Genomic DNA, 25,984 nt, shown 5'->3' with positions numbered 1-25,984 from the left:
TTGAATGGGTTTTATCAAAAGGGAGAAAAGAAGACATGAATTTGGAAGGAGGATTTAGGTGGAAATGGATCTGGTTTTGGTTCGGGAGGAGTTATTAAGAGAACTGGAAAGTAAATTCCATCAAAATATATTGTATGAATTTCTCAAGTTATTAATGAATGTAGTTCTTAATATACAATATCTGTACTGAACCTATACAGACGACTTATATTTCCATCTCCTAAATAACAAACCCTTGTATAGCAGTTTCATTACATTAAGGGCAAAAGTAATCCAGAGATTATTTAAAATAAAGAAGGATCAGAGGTGATGGCCCAGGGGCAAATTCATGTGTGTGTTCATTTACTTACAACACCAGTGCTTAGGATTTTTAGAGGGGCAGAGACAGGAAGATGAATATGACTTCCTGAAAGCCAGCCTCACTATTAGCTCAGCAGGAAACCCTATCAAAAGCAGATAAATTAGGGAGTGAAGGAGCAAATCATACTATGCCCTTCCCTAGCCTCTGAACTTACCTGTACAGATCTGTGTGCAGAAACACATGAATATAATTAAAATATACAAGAGCTTATCTTGCATAGCTTATATGCAGTGTTTTGTTATCTTAGCCTAGAGTCCTGAGGACTTTATATCATTAGAGTTCCTGAAGCAAACTCCCCAGATATAGTTGATGGGTATATCTTGTTACTATGCAAAGAGACCTCAGTTAAATTTGTGTGTCAGTGACTCCAAAACACCTTTCCTTCTCTACCTTCCTTTATATGGCACAGAACGACCTGTAAATAATTAAAATATGAAAACAAAACTTTTTCACGAATTTAGGCTTGTGTTAAAATAATATTTATAACATTTTATTGAATGGAACAGAAATCTTCAGCTCCCAGGAGAAATACAGTGAATCCTGTAGGCTTCTGTTTTGTCCCATTATGAAAAAAATTAATTGCAAATCGACAGTTCCCACACTTTTTCCTAAATCAGGATGAAGGGATATGTTTCCATACAAATAAGTAATGCCAAAGTGATTAATCAAGTAGAAATGTGGCAGGGTTAGGATGCCTTTGGCTGATGTGACAATGATGACTGATTAGTCTCTTGTTATGCAAATAACCCTAACCTCTAAGAAAAGAAAAGTAATGATATAAAATATTCCAAGAAGTGGCATGGAAAATTATTACTTGATTACAATTTCTTTTACATACTTTATTAGTTTGAATAATTGTGGCTCACAGCAGATCAAATATTCAAAGGAGTTAGTTTTCCAGGTGGTGGGACGTTTAGAAAGAATTAGGATTTGTGTTTTCATTAAAAGTGATTTGGCACTGGGCTTGAAATATCAAACAACCATTGAAATATCAAAAACTCTCTCTCATTCTCTCTCTCTCTCTCTCTTTCTCTCTCTCTTTCTCTCTCTCTGTCACTCTCTCTCAGTCTCTCTCATGTTTTAAGCCATTCATCAAGTGGTTGACATCTAGTATTAATCCATTGCGTGTTAATTATACAGAGTAAGGCAATCAACATTTATGATATGGATGTGAAATGGTCTTTCTTGTTTTTTTTTTTTTTTTTTTTTTTAGTTAACTCAACCTGGGAATATAGAACCTCAGATAAAGAACTGCCTCCATCACATTGGCCAGTTGCCACACCTTTAAGGAAGGATCTTTCTTGGATGGCTGTTGTTGAAGGGTCTAGCCCACTATGGGTAGTGTCATCATCTATGAAAAGAATATACAAAGTGTGGTGGTGACCGTGGAAGGGCCAGAAATTGATGTTTCTGGAAGAACTGAAGATCTATATGGCATGAAAAATTAAAGTGCCCGCTAATTTGTAAGTAAATTCCATACTTACCAGTGTTCAATATTTTGTCTACCCATATTTCAAAAGTAAAATTATCGAATATATTTCACCCTGTGTTACTGCATTTAATCTATGAAATTACTTGTAACCAGAAATACTGAAAAAATTTAAAGGCCTTTAAAACATGAGTGGTTGATATTGGGTTTGTTTAACTTTATCACAACTTTGAAGGCAGGACCAAGAGCTAGATTGTCTTCTCATTTTACAAAGAATCCATGATTCAAGGTTGCAACTGGCTTCAATACAAGGTACTTAACACTGTAAAATTTCTGCTTTGTTTGAATAAAATAGTAATTGCTCTAACTTTGGTTTTCTTAAACAGAATTTTGATGTGCTATCCAGTGTGCTGCCTCAAAGAGTCTGGCACCATTTCTGACACTAAGAACAGTTGAAAGATAACCAGGGAAAGTTTGGAACAGGGAAAATAACCACCAAGGATGTTGGTGAATCAGAAACTGAAGGCTTTCACAGGAGGAAAATAATAACAAAAGCAAAACAAAGCAATCAACAAACAAATAAACAGAAACCCAACCACCAAAAAAATAAAAACAATACAAGAGTGATTTACTTGGGCAGAATGTGACTCAGGTCATCAGGACATTTCTGCAGGGATTTCATTTTGGATTTCAAGGAGGCCATATGAAAAGGTAAAGCCTAGATGGTTAATGTTTCTGAGTGTAATTAGGGAAGGAACCAGCATGAGTGGGGTCTATGATGCAAGCTGAAATAGGTGATGTCACAGAGCACTGGTCATAGATTGCACATCTATTCCACTTAGAGACACTAGAATCCCTAGAAGGTGTGTCCACTATTTTCCCAGTGGTGTGTGAAAGGCAGGCCAGCTCCTGAACCCCAACTTGTTCCTCAAGCTTTTGTGCCCTGGTCTGTATCAAAAGACAGAATCTTGACGACTAAGACATTTTCTTTGGGTAAGTACATTTATGAAGTAACTGGGACCATCATAGCTATAGAAAGCTGAAAGTTTTCCCTCCCACACTGAGTAACTGTACATTCTAAATTCTCCCATGTTTGGGGCCAGGGGCATGGCTGATCCAGTTTAGTTGATCTCCTGAATTTATTATCCTTGCTAACGATATCTCCTTCAAAATTCCATCAAAATGCCAAAGCTCTTCTTTGTCCGTATGTATTTTAGAAAATGTTACTTCTAAATGGCTGATACTGGGCCTGGAGCGATGGCTCAGCAGTTAGGAGCACTGACTGCTCTTCCAGAGGTCATGAGTTCAAATCCCAGCAACCACATGGTGGCTCACAACCATACTAATGAGATCTGACACCCTCTTCTGGAATGTCTGAGGACAGCTACAGTGTATTTAGATACAATAATAAAAGAAATCTTAAAAAAAAATGGCTGATATTGCCTGGACTTGTTGAGGCCGGAGTTGCAGTGGCATATAATCACCAAATAATCCTGAGTCTGGGTCAGGTAACACAATACAGAAGGCCAGTGTTGTGCTGTGTCCCTGGGATATTTGTGAATATTGCCACCTATTTGACAGCTTGCAGGTACAAGAGAGGGTAGGTAAGAACTCTGGCTCATTTTCTTTATTCTGTTCTCTCCTTGATCATTTTGGGTAAAAGGCATACCAACTTCCACATTGACATAGACATGCAAGGAGATGTTCCTCAGAAGAGGCAAATTAGCTCAGGGCTGAAGACATATTCATCTGAGTATGTTATGCTGAGCTGTGGAGAATTACTTGTTAATTTCCCTTTGATAATTTCCTTGTTTCCCTTATTTATTTGTTTGTTGTTGTTGTTGTTGTTGTTTTGTTTGTTTGTTTTTTCTTTGGATGGGTGTTTAATTTTACTTTGAGTGTGTTTGTGTGTAGCTTTGACTGTTAGGAAAATCACTTTGTAGAATAGACTAGCCTTTATCTCACTAAGTTTTGCCTCCCTCTGCCTCTTGAGTACTAGGATTAAAGACTTGGGTTACTACCATCTCCTATTAACTTCTGATTTGATTGTTTGTTTTGTTTTGTTTTGTTTGTTTTTCTTTTTTGTTTTTTGTTTGTTTTGTTTTGTTTTTGTTGGTTTTTTGTTTTAGTTGTTAATGTTGTAGCTGATTTGCAGACATTTTTCCTTTGTCTACCACTGGCTGCCCTGGAACTCACTTTGTAGATCAGGCTGGTCTCTAAGTCAGAAATCTGCCTGACCCTGCCTTCTAAAAGCTGGGATTAAATGAGTGTGCCACCATAGCTAGATTATGATCTACTTATTTTGATCAAATTAAGTTTAGAAGCCCAAACATGTTTAGCATAGCCTTCTTGACCTGCTCAAAATTTCCATTAGAGAAGAGCCTTGGTCCAGCATTCTCTCCAACCCTACACCCATTGCCTTTTAGTAACTCATATATATGACAGTAGCAACAGCATTGTGTCTGGTTTAAACAGGCAATATCTTCAATCCAAGGCAATGGGCAAGTATATTTGAACACAGAATGATAGCCACAAGACATCTGCCTGGGTTTGGTATGGTATACCACAGCAAGGCTACAGCCATGTAGAAGAAAATACCTTTGAAGAGGCTTAGCATGTCCTCCCTCATGAAGAAGAGGAGGAGGAAGTCTTCTTCCAACACCCTGAGGAATATTGTCGGCTGCAGAATTTCTCATTGTTGGAAGGAAGGTAATGAGCCTGTCACCCAATGGAAGGCCATAGTTCTAGGTCAACTGCCAACAAACCCTTCTCTTTACTTGGTGAAGTATGATGGAATTGACAGCATCTATGGACAGGAGCTCTACAGTGATGACAGGATTTTAAACCTTAAGGTTTTGCCTCCCATAGTAGTATTTCCTCAGGTGAGGGATGCCCACCTTGCCAGAGCCCTGGTTGGCAGAGCGGTACAACAAAAATTTGAGAGGAAAGATGGCTCTGAGGTCAACTGGAGGGGGGTGGTGCTAGCCCAGGTGCCAATCATGAAGGATTTGTTTTACATTACCTACAAGAAGGATCCAGCTCTCTATGCTTATCAGCTCCTGGATGACTACAAGGAAGGTAACCTCCACATGATTCCAGACACTCCTCCAGCTGAGGAGAGATCAGGAGGTGACAGTGATGTGTTGATAGGTAACTGGGTGCAGTACACCAGAAAAGATGGTTCTAAAAAGTTCGGAAAGGTTGTTTACCAAGTTCTAGACAATCCTTCCGTGTTCTTTATCAAGTTTCATGGTGACATCCATATCTATGTCTATACTATGGTGCCAAAGATTCTTGAAGTTGAAAAATCATAAAGTACAGAAATGTAAACATATAGGGCTGGAAGAAAAAAAAAGTTTTTTTCCTGTGTTAGCTATATAAGGGTCTTTGACAATCCCAGTATCTTTGCCAATAAAATGTATTTTGTTCTAAAAATGTAAATGTGTGACATGACATGCTGTGAGTGAACAATTTGCTGGAAGAGATGGCCTACAGTGGAAGGAACATCAAATGAAGATGAAAGTTTCATTTCAGGCGGTGAACTATACATAAACCTAAAATCATACATGCTAAAATGAACAGCTTCTCTGGTCTGCATGAAGAATAAGGAAATGGAGATGGAACTTGGAGGAGCAGGGATGGCAGAAAAAGATGGATGTTTAGGAAGTAGGGGAGAAGGACAGGACATAGGTAGAACCTCTGATGTGAAGACTGAAGGAGAAACAAAAATTTTGGGAAAGTGGGACATTTAAAAGAAATGTGGCCTTGTTGCACAAGGTGAAACCCAGAAAACTGATTGAAATAGACTCAGAAATCAGAGAAAATCAGGTTTTCTTTGAATAATGACACTTAAAGAAACCTGTCTCACATTTTAAGATTTATTATCTTTACTTATGTGGGTGGGGATATGGCATGTGCTTTTGAGTACAGGTGAACACAGAGACATGCGTTGTCAGGTCCTCTGGAGCTGCCATTAAAGGTGATTATTTGCCATTGGATATGAAATCAAGAAACCAAATCCATTTTTCTTGTGGTGCAAAAGTGCTTGCTACCATTGATTCATCTCTCTAATCCCACAAAGATATCTTTTTTAAGAAATCCAAAATTCACATGCATAAAACAGACCAGATTGAAGATAAGAAAGTTCTAATTGATGGTGACCATTAAAAGTAATAAGGGACACACAAAGAGTAGAGGACACTGAGAGACAAATGAATTCTAAGTTGGAGTTCTCAAAAAGTTAAGCTGGAGACACAGAAAGAAGAGAAATTTTAAGGAAATAGTCAAACATGGGCCATATCCACATTGGCTTCTTTGTTTTCTTAACAAATAGCCAGCCTGTCATTACAGATGGGTGTGTTTGTGTGTGTGTGTGTGTGTGTGTGTGTGTGTGTGTGTGTGTGTGTGTGTGTGTTTGTGAGTGTGTGTGTGTGTCCATTTTTACACAGGCAATCTAGACTAGTGAATGTTTATATTTATGAGACTCCCTAAATCATCACAGAAACCTTGATTTTGTGTAATCAGTTCCAAAAGTAAAGTAAAACAGAAAATGAATATGCTGTGAGATAATTTTGGGTTGGAATGGATCCTGAGTTCCTTCCGTGAGCACTCTTTCCCTGTGATGAATCCTGTGATCTATTGCAGGTCTCCAATGAGATCCCCAGATAACCATAAAAAGCCCCACAGTGGCCTGTTCCACCTAGCTCTTCTCTAAACACATGACCCCCTACATACCTATGTATAACTTCAGCCTGTCTATAGCCTGGAAATTCTAGTCTTTTACTTATATGTGACCTCATTCTCAGAAAACACTGAAGGTGTAACCAATGCATATATGCTTACCTCTTTTCTACGCCAGTTGACATGGGTTTCAAATGTTATGAGTTTGCCCACTTTGTGGGTCACTTCCTGAGGAGCCCGTGTACTTCATGGAGGTCTGCCTGGGTTCCATCTATACTCTGAGAGGTTTTGTGTTTTTTTTTTTTCTTTTTTGAGGCAGGAATGCCATGGACTCAGTCATTACAATTTTCCTCTCTAGAATAAGTTTGTATGCTTCAGCATTTGATAATAATCTCTATTGTTGATTAATTTTAATATCTGGGATAGTTTCTGCAGTAACTGATTCTCTTAGGGATTAGTTGCTGTGAAAAGACACCATGTCAAAGGCCACTCATAAGAGACAACATTTCATTAGGGCTTTTCTACATTTCATTACACGTTCAGAGATTTACTCCACGATCATCAAGGCAGAAAATATGGCACTGTCTAGGCAGACATGGTGGTGGAGAGGAAGTTTAGAATTATGCATCTTCATCCAAATGCTTCCAGGAAAAACTATGTATTCTGTATGCAGGGAGGGTCTCTTCCACACTGGTAGAGCTTTAAAGCCCCAAAATGATATACTTCCTCCAGCAAGGCCCGACCTATTCCTACAAGGCCACACCTCCTCATAGACATAATACATTTAGAATGCCACACTGGTTTCATAACAATTGACAAGATCTAGGTTCTTCAAAGAGGAGGAGCCTCAGTTGAGAAGATGCCTCCACAAGATCCAGCTGTTAGGAAATTTCATAATTGGTGGGAGAGCACCCACTCCATTGTGGGTGTTGACATCCTTGTATTAGTAGTCCTGGGTTCTTTAAGAAAGCAAGCTAAGCAAGACTAGAGGAGCAAGACAATAAGCATCACCACACCATAGCCTCTGAATAAGCTCCTAACTCCAGGATCCTTTGTTGTTTCAGTTTCTGTCCCAACTTCTTTGATAATTAACAACAATGTGGAAGTATAAGCTGAATAAAACCTTTGCTATGGAATTTGCTCTTTGGACATGGTGGATCCTTACAACAATAAACATAGTAAGACATTCATCAGAAAAATGTCTAACAGTGCCAATGCCACTTATCTTAAAACCACAAATACAAATGTGTAGACATTTTATTTTATTTAAAGGTAAGATATACTCGTGTACCTACCTGAGATGTAAATGTTCTAGTTTGCTTCTTTCTCACTATGTAGAATACTACAATCAAAAATTACTTGGAAATAGATGGGTTATAGTCTATCACCGAGGAAGACAAAACAGGAAGTTGTATCAGTAACAGCAAAAAACTGCTTATTGGCTTGCCACTGTCTTAGTCACTCTTTTATTGATGGGAAGAGATACCATGGATAAGGCAACTATTAGAAAACAAAACATTTAACTAGAGGCTTGCTTACATATTCAGAAGTTTGGTCATTCACCAAGGGAGGGACCCCAACACTGGAGCAATAGAGAACTATTGATCCTTAAGCAAAGAGAGAGATTCTGCCATTGCTTTGGCTTCTTGAAAACTCAAACCCATCCTTGTTGACACACCCACTTCCTCCAATAAAGACACACATTCTCTTATTCCTTCAATCTTTAAACTCACTGCCACTTCCCAGTGACTAAGTATTCATATATATGTGTCTATAGAGAACTTTCTTATTCAAACTACCAATTTTCTATGGCTTGATCAGCTTTTATTATTTTAGTACAGTCTAAAAGGCTCCCAATTAAAATGACTACTGTTGAGCTTAGCCACAGTGGTGGGCCCTCCCACATCAATCATTACCCAAGAAAATATCCTATAGACTTACCTAATAACCAAGTGAATAGAGACAGATCTTCAATTGCTCTCTCTGATCAGGTATCCGTTGATTGTCAAGATTGGGAAAAAATAAAGTCCCATCACAGGAATATTTTACTGACTCCACAACCTACCCAAACATTACTGAACAGCATTTCCTCCTCTCTGCCCCTTCATAGACCCACTTCCATGCATGGCATAAGTGAAGGATAACTTCTTTCATCAGCATTGATATTCAATAATAGGTGAAATGATGTGAATATGTCCTATAGCCACACAACCCCCCACATTCTACTGTGTGTTACACTTACTGGGGTACAACCCAATCTGTCCAATTTTCTGCCAACTCAGCTATGAGAAAAAAAAATCTCCTCATCAATAGATCCAATGAATTTTACCTGATTTCTTTCTCCTGGGGCAACTCAGTGTTATCCCTTCATGCATATATTGGTGTCTTATTCATCTGTAATAAAACCACTACTATTAATAGATACATCACAGGAGATATGACAAATACCAACTCCCATGAGCAGCTGCACAGTTGGCCAAGCCTTTTCAGTGCTTTTTTGAAGTTTCCTTTGTATACTAAAAAATCAATTGATTTCTTTAAGTGTATAATTTAATGATTCTAACACATTTTCACCTCCATTCCATTTTCCCCTCATTTTCTGCTTCTTCATATGATATTGCAATCTATTAAAATACAGTACTGAAGGCAGAGGGAGGATCAGTGTGGGAAGCTGCAAAGTTCTTTAATTCTAAAACAACAGATACACTGTCTGAATATTCCAGATACAACTTTTTGGTAACTTTGGGTCTACTGTTAGCATGAAATTTCTAGAAAAAAAAAACTTAAAGAATTAAGCCATGGTTCCTCTGGACCAGAGAGTTTAGTATCACTAATGAGTCATATTCATGTCAATCATTTTCATCACTGTTACAAGATGCCTAGCAACAAGGAAAACAGGTCCATGGTCACAAGAGTATGAAAGGGGCATGAATGAGCACAATTGTCCAAATTATTGGCAGACAGTAAACATCAACACAGGAAGCAACCAAATACAATAAACACCTTCCAAGACATGTTCCCAATGACCATGTTCCTTTACAAGTTTCTCACCCCTTCCATTCACACCCATTAATCAACGCATAGATTAAAGGCCTCAGGGTCCAATCACTTTTCAGATTGAGTATATAGTTCTACCTATGAACATTGTACTTCGGACCAAAACCTTCATCAAAGACCCAGGACAGACATTTCAAACCCATTTCACCACAGCATTCTTTATGCTACAAAAAGTGATAGGATCTATCTGTCTCTTTAAGGGTATCTCTATCAAGCAGTTCCAAAAGGAAAATGTCCAGGTAAACAGCATCAGCACCTCCAGGAGCTTTTATAAATGTGAGTTCAAGAAGAGCGAAATTGCAATGCAATTTAAGGGTCTTTGTCCCCCATCTCTGCATCTTAAAACCATAGGGTGAACACAGAAATGTAGGTCAAAAGTGTAAATTGCACCTATACTACAACTAATTGGGATGATTTCTAGCCATCTCTACGTTCTGTCTGTTACGGAGTCCACCATGTCTGCCTCAAGCCATATTGCCTAGTGTTAAATAGTGCCAGTAGTTGATTGCAAACAACACTATGTGTTGACTTGCATGTAAAATGAGACATGTATAATATAGACATATTTGTACATACACACATACTCACAGAAAGAGGCAAGCAGTAGAGGAGCTTTGTCTTAGGAACTCTCACGGAAGAGATGGTAGAAATCTTGTAAGGCAGAGAGGTCACTGAGACACTGTATGTCTCTATCTGCACAAAATCAGGCCAGTCTGCCTTGCATCCCTAAGTGGTATGGTATCACTATCCATCATCCCCATCTGCGAATATATGGACTATTGATGAAGGATGGAGAATCAGTTTTCATCAAAGGTAAGGCTTTTGTATGTGATAGGTTTGCCATGCTCTACTGGTTTCCACATGTCCAAGAGTTTAGGGGCAACACAATTGATTTGAATTGGGTTGTATCAAAGGGGAGAAAAGTAGACTTGAACTTGGGAGGAGGATTAAGGTGGGAATGGGTCTGGTTTTAGTCTGGGAGGAGTTATCAAGAGAATTGGAAAGTGAATTCCATCAAAAAAATTGTATGAAGTTCTCAAGGAATTAATTAATGTAGTTCTTAATATACAATGTCTTTACTGAACATATACAGACCACTTATATTTCAATCTCCTAAATAGCAACTCATTTTATAGCACTTACATTACATTAAGTGCAAAAGTAATCCAGAGATTATTTAAAATAAAGAAGGATCAGGGGATATGGCCCAGAGACAATGCCATGTGTGTGTTCAAACATTCACCTACAACACCAGTGCTTATGATTTTGGGAGGGGCAGAGATAGGAAGATGACTGTGGCTTCCTGAAAGCCAGCTCAGCAAGAAACCCAGTCACAAGGGGATAAGTTATGTAGGAAAAGAGTAGATCACACTATACCCTTCCCTAGCCTCTGAACTTACCTGTACAGTTCTCTATGCAGACTCACATAAATATGATTAAAATATGCAAGAGGTTATTTTGCATAGCTTATATTCAAAAGCAATGTTGTTTTAGACTAGAAACCTGAGGACTTTATATCATTATAGTTTCTGGAGCAAACTCCCAAGATATAGATGATGGGTATATCTTCTTACTGTGCAAAGGAAACCTCAGTTAAGTGTGTGTGTCAGTGACTCCAAACAGCTTTCCTCCTCTATGTTCCTTTATATAGCATAGAATGATCTGTAAATAATGAAAATATGAAAACAAAGCTTTTTTGAGATTTTAGGCTTGTGTTAAAATCATATGTATAACATTGTATTAAATGGAACTGAAATCTTCAGCTCTCAGGAACAATACAGTCAATGCTGTAGGCTTCTGTTTTGTCCCATTGTGAACAAAATTAATTGCACATCAACAGGTCCCACACTTTTAACTAAATCAGGGAGAAGGGCTATGTTTCCGTACAAATAAGTAATGTCAATGTGATTATTCAAGTAGAAATCTGGCAGGGTTAGGATGCGTTTGGCTTATGTGATAGTGATGACTGATTAGTCTCTTGTTATTCAAATAACCCTTACCTCTGAGAAAAGACAAGTAATGATATAAGATATACTACAAATTGACATGGACACTTATTACTAGATTTCATTTTCCTTTACATACTTTAGTTGTTTGAAAAATTGTGGCCCACAGAAGCTCAAATATTCAAAGGTGTTAGTTTTCCAGGTGGTGAGATGTTAAGAAAGAATTAGGATTTGTATTTTTATTAAAGGAGATTTGTCACTATTCTTTGAAATATCAAAAATCCATCAGGCTCTCTCTCTCTCATTCTTACTCTCTCCTCATTCTCTCTCTGTCTCTGTCTCTTTGTCTCTGTCTCTGTCTCTATCTCTGTCTCTCTCTCTCTCTCTCTTTCATTCTCTGTCTTTCTCTGTCTCTGTTTGTTGTCTGTAGTATTGCTTGTGAGCTCTCAGCTACTGCTCTACACATGTGTGCCTGCGTGTTGCCATGGTGTTTACCATGATGTCCTGGAGTCGCCTTCTGAAACTGTAAGACCACAATTAAATATTTCATCTTTAATTTGGTGTGGTCTTGATGTCTCACATCATTAGAACAGTAACCAAGACATCCATATTCCAGTTAATTTTTTCAATCGTTCTGTATTTATTTCATTAAAGTTACCTTTTGTCCATTGAAAAGTTTTAAGAATACTTTTAAAGATCCTGAACAAATAGTGCCAGTAGGAGTGGCACTGTTAGGAGGTGTGGCCTTGTTGAAGTATGTGTGACCCTGTTGGAGTAGATGTGGCCTTGTTGGAGGAAATGTAATACTGTGCTTGTGGACTTTGAGGTCCGTTATGCTTAAGCTGTCCCCAGTGTGACACACAGTCTCCATCTTCTACCTGTGTATCAAGATGTAAAACTCTCAGCTCCTTCTCTAGCATTGTGTCTGTCAGAATGCTTCCATATTTCCAGTCATGATAATAATGGAGTAAACCTCTGAAAACAAGTTACAAAGTGTTCAAGAGTTACTGTGATCCTGGAGACTCTTCATGGCAATAAAACCCAAACTAACACAAACACAAACATTCAAAAACACATTTGATATTTTGACTATTCTTGGCATAGGGAGTGGCACTACTGGGAGCTAATAACCTTGTTGAAGTAAGTTTGGCCTTGTTGAAAGAAATTTATCTTTGTGAACATGGACTTTAATGCCCTCTGCCTAGCTGCCTGAAAGCTAATCATTTCCTAGCACCCTTCAGATGAAGATGTAGAACTGTCAGCTCCAAATGCACATGCCTGCCAGGATCCTGCCATATTCCTACCTTGATGATAATGGACTGAATTTCTGAACCTGTAAGCCAGGGTAAATTGAAAAGTGTCTCTGCTGATAGTTGGTTGCTATTCCAGAAAGACCAAAAGTTATGACGTACCATCCAGAGTCTGAGAATACATTGGTTTAGCTTCTAGCATTTGACAGAAAACAGAATTAACAAGACAATGAGAATATAAAACTTCGTATTTCATACTTAGAGACACATGGGTTATAGATCTGCGGAACTCAAGGTTTTATGGGTGGTATGGTAGGGTGATTAGTGTCTGTATATGAGTGCAGTGTCTGTTCCCAAGTCTGATGTCACACATACACATATGTTCAGTAATGAGTAGAATATCTTCAACACTTGCTCTCTTAGAGTGAAACCCTCTCACCATTTTGACTAGTTTGACTGTCCAATACACTATTGGGATATCTACCTGTCTCCACCCCACAGTGTTGCAGATATGAATAGACATGCCTGGAATTTTACAGAGGTGCTGAGAATACATGAACTCCACTGAGCCATCTTCTCAGCCCCCAGCAGGGTATTGTTTATTGAAATCAATGATCATATCAGTAGAGAAATGAAAACCAACATGACCCTGATATTTTATCTTACCTCCACCTTACACCAACTAAATGAATTTTAAATATAAATTTAATTTATGTCCAAATGAATCCAGATTACATTCTAATGAAAGATAAAATTGGAGTGTATCCAGATGAAAGCTATGTTAGTATATTTTTGGCCATTTATATGGAGAATAACCTATATTTTCGGTACACTAGGAGAGCAAATGCATGTAAATGAGTTCAACCAAAGAAAATCTTTGTTCCAGTGAATTTCTTTGTAAAATAACGTTGAAAATCATGACATTTCAGTTATATATATTTAATTTTTTTGAGTATGTTATTATGGGAACATGTGAGTTTTCTTGGATTCCGATTGCAGAATTAGAGTATAGGGGACCTGATTATGTGGCACTATTATTTTTTATTAATTAGTTCATTCATTGTCCACCTTCCTACTGTTCCACATCCCATATCTACTGCCCATCCCCTGTCTCCAAGGGCAAGTCCCCATCCTACCGGATCTCTAAACACCTTGATGTCTCTAGTTTGTTGAGAATTTGGTACATCATTTCTGATTGAATAGAGATCAAGCAGATTTTTTTCTGTGTATGTTTTAGAGACCTTCTGATAGTTCATATATGCTGCCTGTTTGGTTGTCTAGCATTTGGGAGAATTCTAGGTCCATAGTATTTGAGACAACTGGTCCTGTCAGCCTCCTTCAGTCTTTCTCAAATTAAACCAATGGTTCTGCAGATTCTGTCCATTAGTTGTTTGCATACATCTGCATCTCACTGTTTCACCTGCTCATTATTTCTTCATAAGTACAGTCATCCTAGCATTAATATTACAAGTATCTGAATTCAGAAACATACAGAGGCTGTGTACTGCAAGCAGGTCTTCTGCAAAAGCAATATATAATATAAGTACTAAAATTGATATCAGTGCTCTACAATATTCTATTCTATGTGATGAAATATCTCTCTCTCTTTCTCTCTCTCTCTCTCAATATATATATTCCTCTAACACTTAGTATGAATAAAGATTCTCTTATATTCTCTCCTACAAAGGGGATGATATTGGCATGTCATCTGCAACATTCATTCACTTTCCTACACAGTTTGTGCTTTCTCTTAGCAATCAACTAATATCTAAATCACACATGCACTCAGATTACAAAGTAAGGTATCTGAGCTCATGCAAACTGTTATTCTGAGTCAGAGTAGGGGGAGGACAATTCCAAACTGTAGTTACATCCAAGAGCATGGACTTTAACAACTTGTGAATCAGTAGAAGAAAAGACAATGTATAGACACGGTTGTTTCTTTTGGTTTGGTTTGGTTTAGCTTTGCTTATTTCAGTTACCCACAATCATTATAAGAAACACAGAGAAACACAGATTAATGCCTGTATCTTGAACTGAATGCAAACAGGGGCCTTAGAACCAACATTTTATTTCTGTTACAATATACAATATATATTTTTAGAGATTTTTTTTATTTATTAGCTATTATACCCACTGCAACAAGTTTAAGAAATATTCCTAGTGACCCAAATAGCAGCTTTATGATTCAGATGCAGATATTTTCACCCAATCAATGGATTGAAGCATCTGACCCCTGTTGTTGAATTAATGAGACAAAGATATTAAAGAAGAGGGCATCCCTGTGGTAGGATACCTGTCTCAATTGAAGTGTTCCCCCAAGATGTCTGAAATTGTGGCCCAACAAAGAGACAGAATGCACCTGCTGATATGAGGCCTCCAACACACATACAGGAGAGGATTGCTGGGAGGAGAACTCTACAATTCCACTCTCCCCACTGGAGGGCATTTCATCTAATGTTTTTTTTTTTTTTTTTTTTTTTTTTTTTTTTTAATTCCTGAGAGTCTCTCACATCCCAGGTCTCTGGTATACTCTAGAGCGTTTTCTCATTTCCTCCTTCACAAAGTTGCCTGTTTCCATTCTTTTCGCTGGTCTTCATCAATTCAGTCCTGTTTCCCACAACCACAGTACCTGATAAAATTCCTCTATTCTCCTTCTTGTCCCATTTCCCACCCAGGTCTCTCCCTTCCCCTATCTGTATTGATTTTTTAACCTTCTTATCATTTCTAATTATGTTTATGACTAATAAAATAATTGAAGTTTATTTTTTTGATTCATTATCTTATTAGTTTCCAAAGGGATGATATACAAATACCAAAGGTACATTGGTTTAATTTTATTTCATTTCATTTGATTTTTGAGATAGGCAGTTAGTATGTTTTGTATTCTCCAGGAAGGTCTAGAGTGTTGAGGTTCAGCATTCCATGCTAGTACCATTACAGGTATGTAAAAACTTACCTGGCTTTAATTGCTTATAATAAAATAGCTATAAACACTATAAAATATCTATAAACACTATAAAATAAACACCTTCCAGTCTGAGAGATGAAAATATTTCCTGTTCATTTACAAACCTCATTGATAGAAAGTATATTTGTTTCTTGAAACAAACTAAACTGCAAACTGAGTGCCATGATTAGCCCCCTCTCTGGTTTCCAGGCTCAGCCGCTTCTCTCTGTTCCCATTATTATTGATGCTCTCGAACAGGGGAATGCCAGGCCTACGACATGAGAGTGAGTGGGTAAGGGGAAGGGTTGGGGGAACATACAGGGGAATTTTGGGATAGCATTTGAAATCTAAATGAAGAAAACATCTAATTGAAAAAAACAACTTAAGTGTATTCACATATGTACACAGGGACATGTGGCACATATGTACATAATTTAAAATTATCATTCCTTTTCAATACTGTGTTTTTCATTTATTTTATTATTATTATTAATATATATGGCAATTCTGAAACTTACTTTGTAGACTAGAATGTCCTCAAACTGAGATTTGCCTACCTCTGCCTTCCAAAAACTGAGATAAAAGGTGTGTGCCACCACCACCTGGCTTCCGAAATATTTTTTACTTAGTGGGAGATGTCCATTATTTTTTTCCTGTTAGGATATATCAAAATCATCAAGATGTCATATTTCCTTAATCAATTTATGAGATTAAATCAATCCCTGTAAAAATATTTCAGGTACTTTTGGAGACAGGTAAGTTTACAAGAAACATCATTTAAAAAATATTTTATTTCTGGAGCCAAAACCTTGAGTAGACCTTGCATGCAAACTCTGTAGCTAGCCTTATAACACCCGGAGGCAACTCCACTGCCAATCATCTAACATTCATAGGATCCGATGATCAGACAAGAGGAAGACACAACATCATTCCCCAACACCTGGAGTAGAGGGTACCAGAAAGACACAGGCATGCAGGAACTCCACCAGACCAGTGGTATGGATTGCATCCATTCTGTCTGGGACAGGGCCCTGAGCAGTCCTTGGATGCAAACTCAGCAGCCAGCCCCATAACACCCAGAGGAAGCTCCACTACCTGAAGATCTAATATGGCCAGGGTCAGAGGATCCCAGGATCCTAGGAGCTTAGTCACACCAGGATCTCAAGGTTCCAAGGGCAGCTTGACTCCCAGGATGTCAGACACACCCAGCATCTCATAATCAGAGTATACCGTAATAACAGGATCACAGAGACAGCTAGACTTTGAAGAGTTATGACACAACCAATATCACAGGAAGGACAGTCTGATGTAGCCAGGGCATGTAGCACTTGAGATATCCAGATGGTGAGAGGCAAGGATAAGTTAATAAGCAAGAGAAACCAAAGTTATTTGGAATAATCAGCACCCAACACTTGCACCATATCAAGTGGAACCCCAACACACCCTAAAAGTAAGACATGGATCTAAAGTCACTTCTCATAGTGATGATGAAGGACTTTAAGAAGGACATTAGTAACTCTCTTAACGAAATGCAGGAGAACACAGATAAACATGTAGAAGTCCTTAAAGAGGATACACAAAAATCTGTTAAATAGATTCAGGAAAACACAATCAAACAGGTGAAGGAGCAGAACAAAACCATCCATAATCTAAAAATGGAAATAGAAACAATTGACAATTCTCACTCAGGCCATGAAGCTATGGAATATTCCCATTTACTGAGATCCAGAGGAGTAGCCATTTGGAAGATTGTGTCCCTAAATGTGAAGGTTGTGCTGAAACTCTTATGAAAATTGGGAACAATTTTAAATATGAAAGAAAAAAACACACATTAAAAATTCATGTAGGCAAAATTGACAGCCTTCTATATGTCACAAAACACACAAGCAGAGATTACAATTACAATAATTATTTTTATATCAAGGGGTCAAAACTCCTGATACAATCAATGTCCAAGAAGAGATATTTAGAGCACACACTCACCGGGGACAAACTGTCATGACTGGGACAGCATGGCAGGAAACAAAATGTTGATCTGTTTCATTGAGGGCCAGCATGGGGCCTTCTTACACTTTTGTGGAATAAGCAGCCAAGAGTTAGGTCAGAAATAGCCAGCGCCCTCAATTATGCCAAAGTAACCTATTTCTGCTAGGGAACAGTCCCAAATGTTCCACAAACTTGCTAGACTGTTCCACTAGTTTGAGACACCTGAGACTGTGGGAAAATTTCACACCCAATCTTAATGAAACTGAACCAGGCATGTGTAAAATACTTTTTGAAAATAGTTTCATTTCAATTCAGGGAAAAGGACAGAGAGCCCTGCTTTGTAATGGATGGAGTTAGTCTTTAGCTTCCATTGTGCACCCTAAATGAAACATAGTGTAAACGAAGCAGTTTTCTATGCAGCAAGTAAAGAGTGAAAACAACACACTAATGGAGATAAAATGCAAAGAACCGGGATATATAGTAACAATTCCAATTGTAAGTGTGAAAAAACAAATATACATATATGTAAGTTGTGCTTGTTATTTTCCTACTGGTTTGATTGTACAGGATAAAAAAACAATAGTCTGTCCGTATTGGCCACAGTTTCATTCATCATTGTGTTAGTGGACCCAATCTAGGAATTAATCATCAGGGTTTGACAGCAAAATCCATCGGCTCAATACACCAGACATTAGCTGGAAAGTGAGGTACAAGTAGGTCATGTCCTTTGGTTTCTTCTCTCTCAGTCTGTTATATGGGCGTCCTGTCATTGTTTGTTATTGTTGTTGGTTGTTGTTTTAAAATTTGAAATATTGAATGCAAAAGCAAGTGGCAGGAGCCCAACAGGTCTTTGCATTCTTACTTTCTCCTTTCCATCACTCTCCAATTCTTCCAATCCCCAGCTTTCATTCAAACATAAAGAAACAATGTGAAAATAAGACTCCTTCATCATCTTTACTTTGTGCTTGCATGTTGGCTGTAATCATCTTGAAAACATTAAAAATCAGGCTAAGATTCTGCCTATGTTTGATAGGGTTTCATTGCTGTGAAGAGACACCATGACTCAGGCAACTCTTATAAAGGAAAATTTAATAGAGGTTGTCTTACAGTTTTAGAGGGTCAGGTCAGTACATTATTATCATGGTGGGAAGCATGGCAACATCCAGGTAGAAGGGGTGATGTAGAAGGAAAGAAGTTTTCTATATCTTAATCTGAAAGCATACAGGAGGAAGCTTGTGGCCAAAGCAGCAAGGAAAAGCATCTCTCTTCATCACTGGGCAGAGTTTGAGCACTAGATAAAAGCCAGCCTACACAATGATCAAGGCCACATCTGCTAATAGTGCCACTTCCCATGGGCCAAGGATATTCTAATCATCAAACTGCTACATACCTGCAAACACTCCTGTATGCATGTATGCACACACACACACAAAGACACACACACAAAGACACACACACACACACACACACACACACACTTTCATGCCTATTGCACGTGATATTGCATAAAAATATATTTGTTTATTTACTCATATATTTATTTTTTACTTACTTGCTTGCTTGCTTATTACTTACTTATTTACTTATTTACTTACTTACTTAGTTTTAAATGTTTTGCTGAAGAACTTTGTACATAAACATAATGAGTTTGAGTAAATCCATCCCCATCTTCTCCTCCTTGAATTGCTCTCCATTTCTCCTGTATCACTTTTAGCTTTAATTCCATGCACATTTTAATAAAGACCACTGAGTGAATTTAGTGCTGACTACATATGTGGGGTTAGGGAAACACATCCACTGGAACATGGGCAGCCTCTGAGGAGCCAAATCTATGAAGAAAACTGGCCCTCACACCTGCAGCCACTAATTGCCAATTTTTTGGGGTGAAATTTTCTCTGCTCCCCCATCTATTCTTCAAGAACTGTGAGACAGAAAATTTTAAAAAAAGGTGTTGAGATCTGCTTAGAAAGGACTTTAATCTCAGGATATGGGAATCAAAACCAGTTAGAGATGAATTCTCTGCTGATCTGCACAGGAAAGCACAGAAATCTAGGACTATACAGAAATATCCAGTTCCAGAGGGGAAAAAAAAAAGAAACAGGGAGGAATTGGAAAGTACAAATAAGAATTTGAATGTACAGATTGTAAATCCTGTCTCTGGGAGTAATAATCAAGATACTTTGAAAGGAACAATCAAGCCATGTTTAAAAGACTGGACACACCATTTGGCATATGTTATATAAATCAGTAAAAATAATTAAAAATGTCTCATTAAAATTCACAACAGTCCCCTTAAGTTTTTTCTTCTGGTTTTCTTCTTTAAATATCTTATTGAATCTGAAGTGATGGCTCAGCATTTCTGAACACTGGCAGCTCATGCACAGCATACACTTGGACTTGCCACATTTCCATTGGCTGTTTACAACTTCTTCTATTTTAGTAACCACAGGGAATCCACACTCCCCTTTCCCATGAGATAATGTATCCATACCTATACAGAGAATTCAAAACAAACAAAATCTCTTCAATCTGTTTCACCAATCATACATTAGGTCCAATGCTTGGGTGCTTTCTGTTTCAGGCTCACAATGATCAATGGTATATACTTTCTAGGTTGTATAACTGCACTTCATTTCTCTACCAGGAACCTTTCCTCAGATTCTGTCCTCATCAAGAATCCCATCTAATACCATCAGACACTTCTATGCATCAGAGGGAACGAGGTCTAGCTGTGTGCCTTGCAGGTTGGGTAGAGCACTGTCAATATCCCTTCTCCTCCAGCAAACCCTCTCAAGGCTCACAACGGTTGTCTTCCAGAATAAAATCTGATTGCCTAAGAGAAGGAGCAAATCATCTCTGCTTGCTCTAATGTCTAAATGACATTACAGATTAAGAAAAAACCTAGAGCTTCCCTAAGATTCTCAGTCCGGGAGCATTTGGACAATCCATTACTTTCATAGGGTCCAAAATTGTTTGAATTCTACAGACCAATGAATTGTCCCATTAGAAGCCAACTTTCCAGCAGGTAGCAGCAGCTCCAACTGTTGTCTCCAAAGGCAGTTAAACAAAAGCAACCTGAAGAGGCAGGTGAACTGCTCCTGGTCCCACCAAGGTGACTTTGGTTTCTGGTGGGAGGGGGCAATTACATGCTGTGAGAACTCTGTTCTGTTGATGTGCTCACCCACCAAAACACTCCTCTTGGAAAGACCAGGAATGAGTTCCTCTTCCAAAATCCCTCCTCTTGCATGTGGTGTTCATTCCATGGGTGTGGGGAGTAGGCTCTATTCCTTGGGTACTCTGTTTCTAAATGAGGTGACACGCAGTGATCACCCTCTCCTATCTTTCACAGATGATTGAGACTCCTAATCTAGACATTATTTATTTATTTATTTTTTCAATCTGCGAAGGCAGATATGGTTGTTTGCTAATATTACAGTTTGCATGGACACTTCATATATGTAATACATCAGAGGACAGAAGAGGATACAGCAGCATATGCTGCTGGAATTACAGGGAGGATGAGAAAGAAAGGGGGGTCAGGGAGTGAGAGGGAAAGAGAGAAACACAGACTGAGACTGAGATACAGAGAGATAGCAATACAGAGAGTGGGAAAGGTAGAAGGAAAGAGAGAGAGGCAGAGAGACAGAGAGACAGAGAGACAGATAGAGAGACAGAGAAACAGTCACAATGTAATTGCTAGAAATTGAAGCCATGACCTGTGTGATAGCAGCAAGTCTGTCCAATACATACATTGTCTCTTGAGATTTTGGCTCCAATTTTAATTGGCCAAGAAAGACCTGATGCTATGTATTCTGGAGCTGACCTTTTGTATATCATCGTATTCCTGGAAACAGTTTCACATCTAGGGAACATGACCTTTAATCAGTCTTGATGCATCTCACATATCCTATGCCCAGACACCAAAGGAGACATATGGAAGGTTTCCTGTTGTGGTCTGGTAAATGCTCGCAATTCCTGACAAGAATCTCCAGAAGAATAAAGCCAATAAAGTCGAAACAACCTTAGCCCTGTTCAGAGTGAGATACCTGCCTTCTTAATGCTTCTCAGTACAGCTTTATATAGTGTATTAGCTTACTCTTGGTCAGAATTCTCCACAGATCACAAACATCCTATTCAGATTTCTCTCTCTTTATCTATTTTTTTCTTGCTGTAGTGGTGGTGATTTTTTAAGAGAGCCTTATAAGAATTAATTTACTCTTAGATGAATTTGGACCTTTTGAGAAAGATTGTATTCCTACACCATTTTTCGCTCATGGCTTAGAGTATAAGATCATTGGCCCCTGTGCACAGGTTCCAGGATTCAATTACCAGGGCCCATCTTGTTTGTCACAGCCACAGGTAAGTGCTGTTTCAGGGGATCTAATACTATCTAACTTCTGATCTCTACACGGTCCAGTTTAGTGCACAGGCAGCAGACACACCCCTTCAGGTAAAACATTCATAAAATAGAAATAATGAAAATTCTACAGTTTACCTATTGCCATATAAAACTTGATTTCCAAATGATCACACATACTATTAGGAGAGGACCTCAAAATGTGGATGTAGGTCAAAAATTTTGATATATTTGATACTTATTTTTTCTTTCTTTTCTGTTTTACACCACCTAGGACCCCACATCCCAATGACCTGGAGGAGAGTAAGCCAGAGTTCTTCCATAGTCTTTGCTTCAGTTCCTGTCTCCACTTACCAGCTCTGATTAAGGTGTTGTCCAGACTTCCCTAGATAACACAGTTTAAAACCTGAAAGTTGAAAACAGAAAGAATCCATTACATCATTTGGTAGATTTGGGTCCCAATTTTTACCTCATTGAAATCAAGACAGGACTGTATGCTTGCAATAATGTTATCTGCCTGTGCTTAAACTTCTGACTAAAAAACTCTTTGTTCAAAACAGTGCAGTGACCGATGAGCATCAGACAGTTACATAGCAATTGTTGCCCTATGAATTTGGATACATCTCTGATTATATTGAAGATTCAAATTCAATTAAATGGTTTTAGTAGTAGGTAGACAGGCACCTAGTGTTGAGGTAAAACAAATTCCACAGTAGATCAGTTCTAAAACTACATTATTCTGCATGATATCTCAGCACTAATGAATAGGCAGCTGCACAAGCAAAAGAAGAGGAAAAGGAAAAAACACAGGCAGACACAGATGCAGAGGTTGAGAAACAGGCTGAGATAGAGAATGAAGAAGGAGAAAAGGAAGGGCAGGCAGAGTCACAGGGACAGTCAAAGGGAGATTCAGAATCAGAGACAGAGTCAGAATGTGTGGTGTGCATGTACCTAGTGTGTGTCTTTCTAATTTTTAGACCTTTTAGGAAGTTACATTAACTCAAGTGTCCTGAGAGATGGAGTGATTGGTTGCAACAAATTTCTCAGATTACAACCAGTATACCAAGACATGGTTTCTGTCTAATTGGCCACCCAGACCCAAGGAATACTTATAATAGGAGAGATCCCAGGCTAATGGTTTTCTTTCTTATAATAAGTCTGTCTCTCCCAGTCACAGAATAAAAGGAAATTATGATTCATTGGAAAAGAACACATAAATGGCTCCAGAAACTCAGCCAAGTCTATTAAGATATATATATATATATATTATCACAAAGCTCTCACACAACTTTTTAAAAATCCTGTACTGGATTCATCTTCTAAGTATACACTGTATGTTATGTATAGTATATCATAAAATACTAAGTAGGAATATCTAGCTATGTACACTGAATGTATACTGTGAGGAGCTGCCCTTTCAATCTCCATTACAAGATGGCGCTGACATCCGTTGTTCTAACTGGTAAAGAAATAGTCTGTGTATGTGCTGGGGTATTTTTCCATTCTTTGTGCCCTTCCTGTTCTGTGGCGTCATATGGGCTGATAGTGAGCAGCCCTTAGGGTGAAATATGTCTCTAACACTTCTTGTGGTCTATTTAAGGACCGAGTTTCCTGTGTTCTAAGCCTCCTCGCCCAAAAGCTAATCATCTTTCTCTTGAGATGGATTAAAGCTATGCTGCAGAAAGATCTGAGTGTGTCCTGTGTGTGTGTGTTATCGACAGTGAGACTCTTTATCATCACAAACACAGTATACTGAATGCACAGAGCATTAGTACTGTAACTCCATGGATAAATCATGTTCATGAAGTAACACTAACATAGATTTACACACAATATTTGCATTTCATTTGTGTTCCCGAGATGAAAATTATTTTCATCAACACACATGGCACTGCATAGAACAGGTATGACTAATATTAAAATAGTAAACAGCTGACTGCAAGAAGTATAGAAATCAGAGTTAGTAAGTCTTTGGTGGAATACTATATTTACATACTCACAACATCCATTAGTGAAGAACTCCTGCTGCATTAACTTTGCACAAGATTTATTGTCAAAACTTGTACTTTTAGTCTGGTGGTTGGTGGTTGGTTACACAAGTTGGTTGTGGTTTGTTAGTAGCCATAATTAAAGGAGAAGAACAAGGAAAAAAATTAAATTCAGAGATTTTCTAATTCCTCTCTCTAATATACCCTTATTTCTGTTCTATCTAGCGTTAGGGGTTATAAAAAGAAGATCCTAGAAAATATCAAACACCAACTATAAAAATGAATCCTTAATTACTGTCCACCAGAAACCACCAATTGTGAAGAAATACACTTTATCTTCTTTATCATAAGTTTTAAAGGACTCTCTTCAATAGCTTCCTGACTGGACTGTTCTTTTTTCTTCTGTGTTCTTTTTCCTTGTGTGTGTGTGTGTGTGTGTGTGTGTGTGTGTGTGCATGAGGGTGAGTGTGTGTGACTTCCTGTGATTAATACCTTCCTGTGTTGTTAACCATTCATATTTGCTGTGGATTTACTCACAACAAACAGATAAACTGAATTGTGAGTATCTTTTTTTTGGTGTCTGTTTTGTTTTTCTTTTCTGGTGGTGGGTTTAGCATGTATGTAAATCAAACACTACCATCGAGTCACATCTCTAGCTTAGACAGGGTTTTGAATTCTTTAACACTAGTTATTTCTCTCCATATTACTGTAACATTATAATGTTTTTATTGTACTCCTGATCTGTTACTGAAATTTTATTTCTATTTACTCCAAATTTATGTTGGTGCTAAGCAACGTCAACCCATTGCTGATATTTTTTGTCAATAAGGCAAGTTGATCAATAAATGACTTTTTTTTTCTGACTAGTGCCATATTGTGTTTTCTTGAAGACTTGTATCTTATGAGCCGGAGCAGAAACTTGTAATGTACACTTGAGGAGGGTTTTTTTGGGATTTGGAGGGTATTTCAGTGTATTAAATGAATGTCAGGTGCCTGATGTTCTATCAGGGTAATGGTGCTCCTTAAGCTACATGTTCATCTTTATTTTCTCCTACACTTTTCATAACAATATTTTTCAGTACCACAGAGCAAATGTTACAGGTTCTTAGCTTTTAAACTCTCAGTAAACACCAAAGTCTCAATTTTGGACTTCAGTGCAGCCTCTTCTCTAAAAGCTAGTCAGAGGATGCTTAGTCCTGTGAGCCCAATCCTTTCTTTTTATTCCAAGCATGGAGGGAAGCTGGCATTCCCTGTAAGGGTTTTGCAATTAGAGATTCTGGTGTCAGCAGATCTTACTTGTCACCCTATTGAGTTTGCTCATCTGTAATAGCAAGTGAAAGAGTGGTAATCAGTACCATGATGGCTCAAAAGAAGTCTAGAACACCACTGCATTCTGCCCCCTTGTGGGTGCCATCCCTGTCACATTTTGAAGAGAAACAGTGCTCCTTCCAGGAAGCTGCTGGGAATTGAACTGCACTCCTCTGCATGCTGTCAGACCCAGCCTCCAGGTCTGGACTGACTCTCCTTAAAGATAGTCACTTACCCTCCTGGGCCCAGTCCCTAATTCTCTCTCAGTTCTCCACAAAACAGGAGACTCTCTTTATTTTTTGTGCCAAATGATGCCAGCTTCATTTCAAATATCCTGATAAACTAAACTGGTTGGGTCTTAAAATAATTTCTTTCTCTCAAACACCTATTTACCAGGAAAACTGTCAGTGAGAATGGCTGAGACATCTAGTCTGGGCGAGTTTCCCATGATTAAGGGCAGGGAATATGAAGATAAGGCCAACTTATTAATATACTTCCAAAGTCTAGTTTTAATTGGCATCTCTAATGCTGTGCAGAAGAAATGTGAGATTGTGAGGTGACTTCACAGATTAATATAAGAGGTGAGTCTAGAAAATCAGGAGCTGTCTATTGAGAACAGCACTGGACCATGGCCCTCCTTTGAGGATTTACACTTTAAAGCTGAGATAAACT

At 38.2% G+C, this 25,984-nt stretch overlaps 1 protein-coding gene across 1 annotated transcript; it reads left to right on the top strand.

The window, feature by feature from the left end:
- Positions 1-4,405: 4,405 nt before the first annotated feature.
- Gm21198 (predicted gene, 21198) lies at positions 4,406-5,104 on the top strand. Its single transcript, XM_017318798.2, has one exon. The coding sequence runs from the start codon at positions 4,406-4,408 to the stop codon at positions 5,102-5,104; it is 699 nt and encodes a 232-aa protein (XP_017174287.1).
- The last annotated feature ends 20,880 nt before the right edge of the window (positions 5,105-25,984 follow it).

Source organism: Mus musculus, chromosome Y (assembly GCF_000001635.26).
Source record: "Mus musculus strain C57BL/6J chromosome Y, GRCm38.p6 C57BL/6J".
Classification (NCBI taxonomy): domain Eukaryota; kingdom Metazoa; phylum Chordata; class Mammalia; order Rodentia; family Muridae; genus Mus; species Mus musculus.
The sequence above is the reverse complement of the archived record's forward strand: the minus strand, read 5'-3'. Positions and strand labels throughout refer to the sequence as shown.

Bases quoted from the DNA above. Each gene is read 5' to 3' on its own strand.
- Gm21198 (XM_017318798.2), top strand. From the start codon at position 4,406: ATGTCCTCCCTCATGAAGAAGAGGAGGAGGAAGTCTTCTTCCAACACC.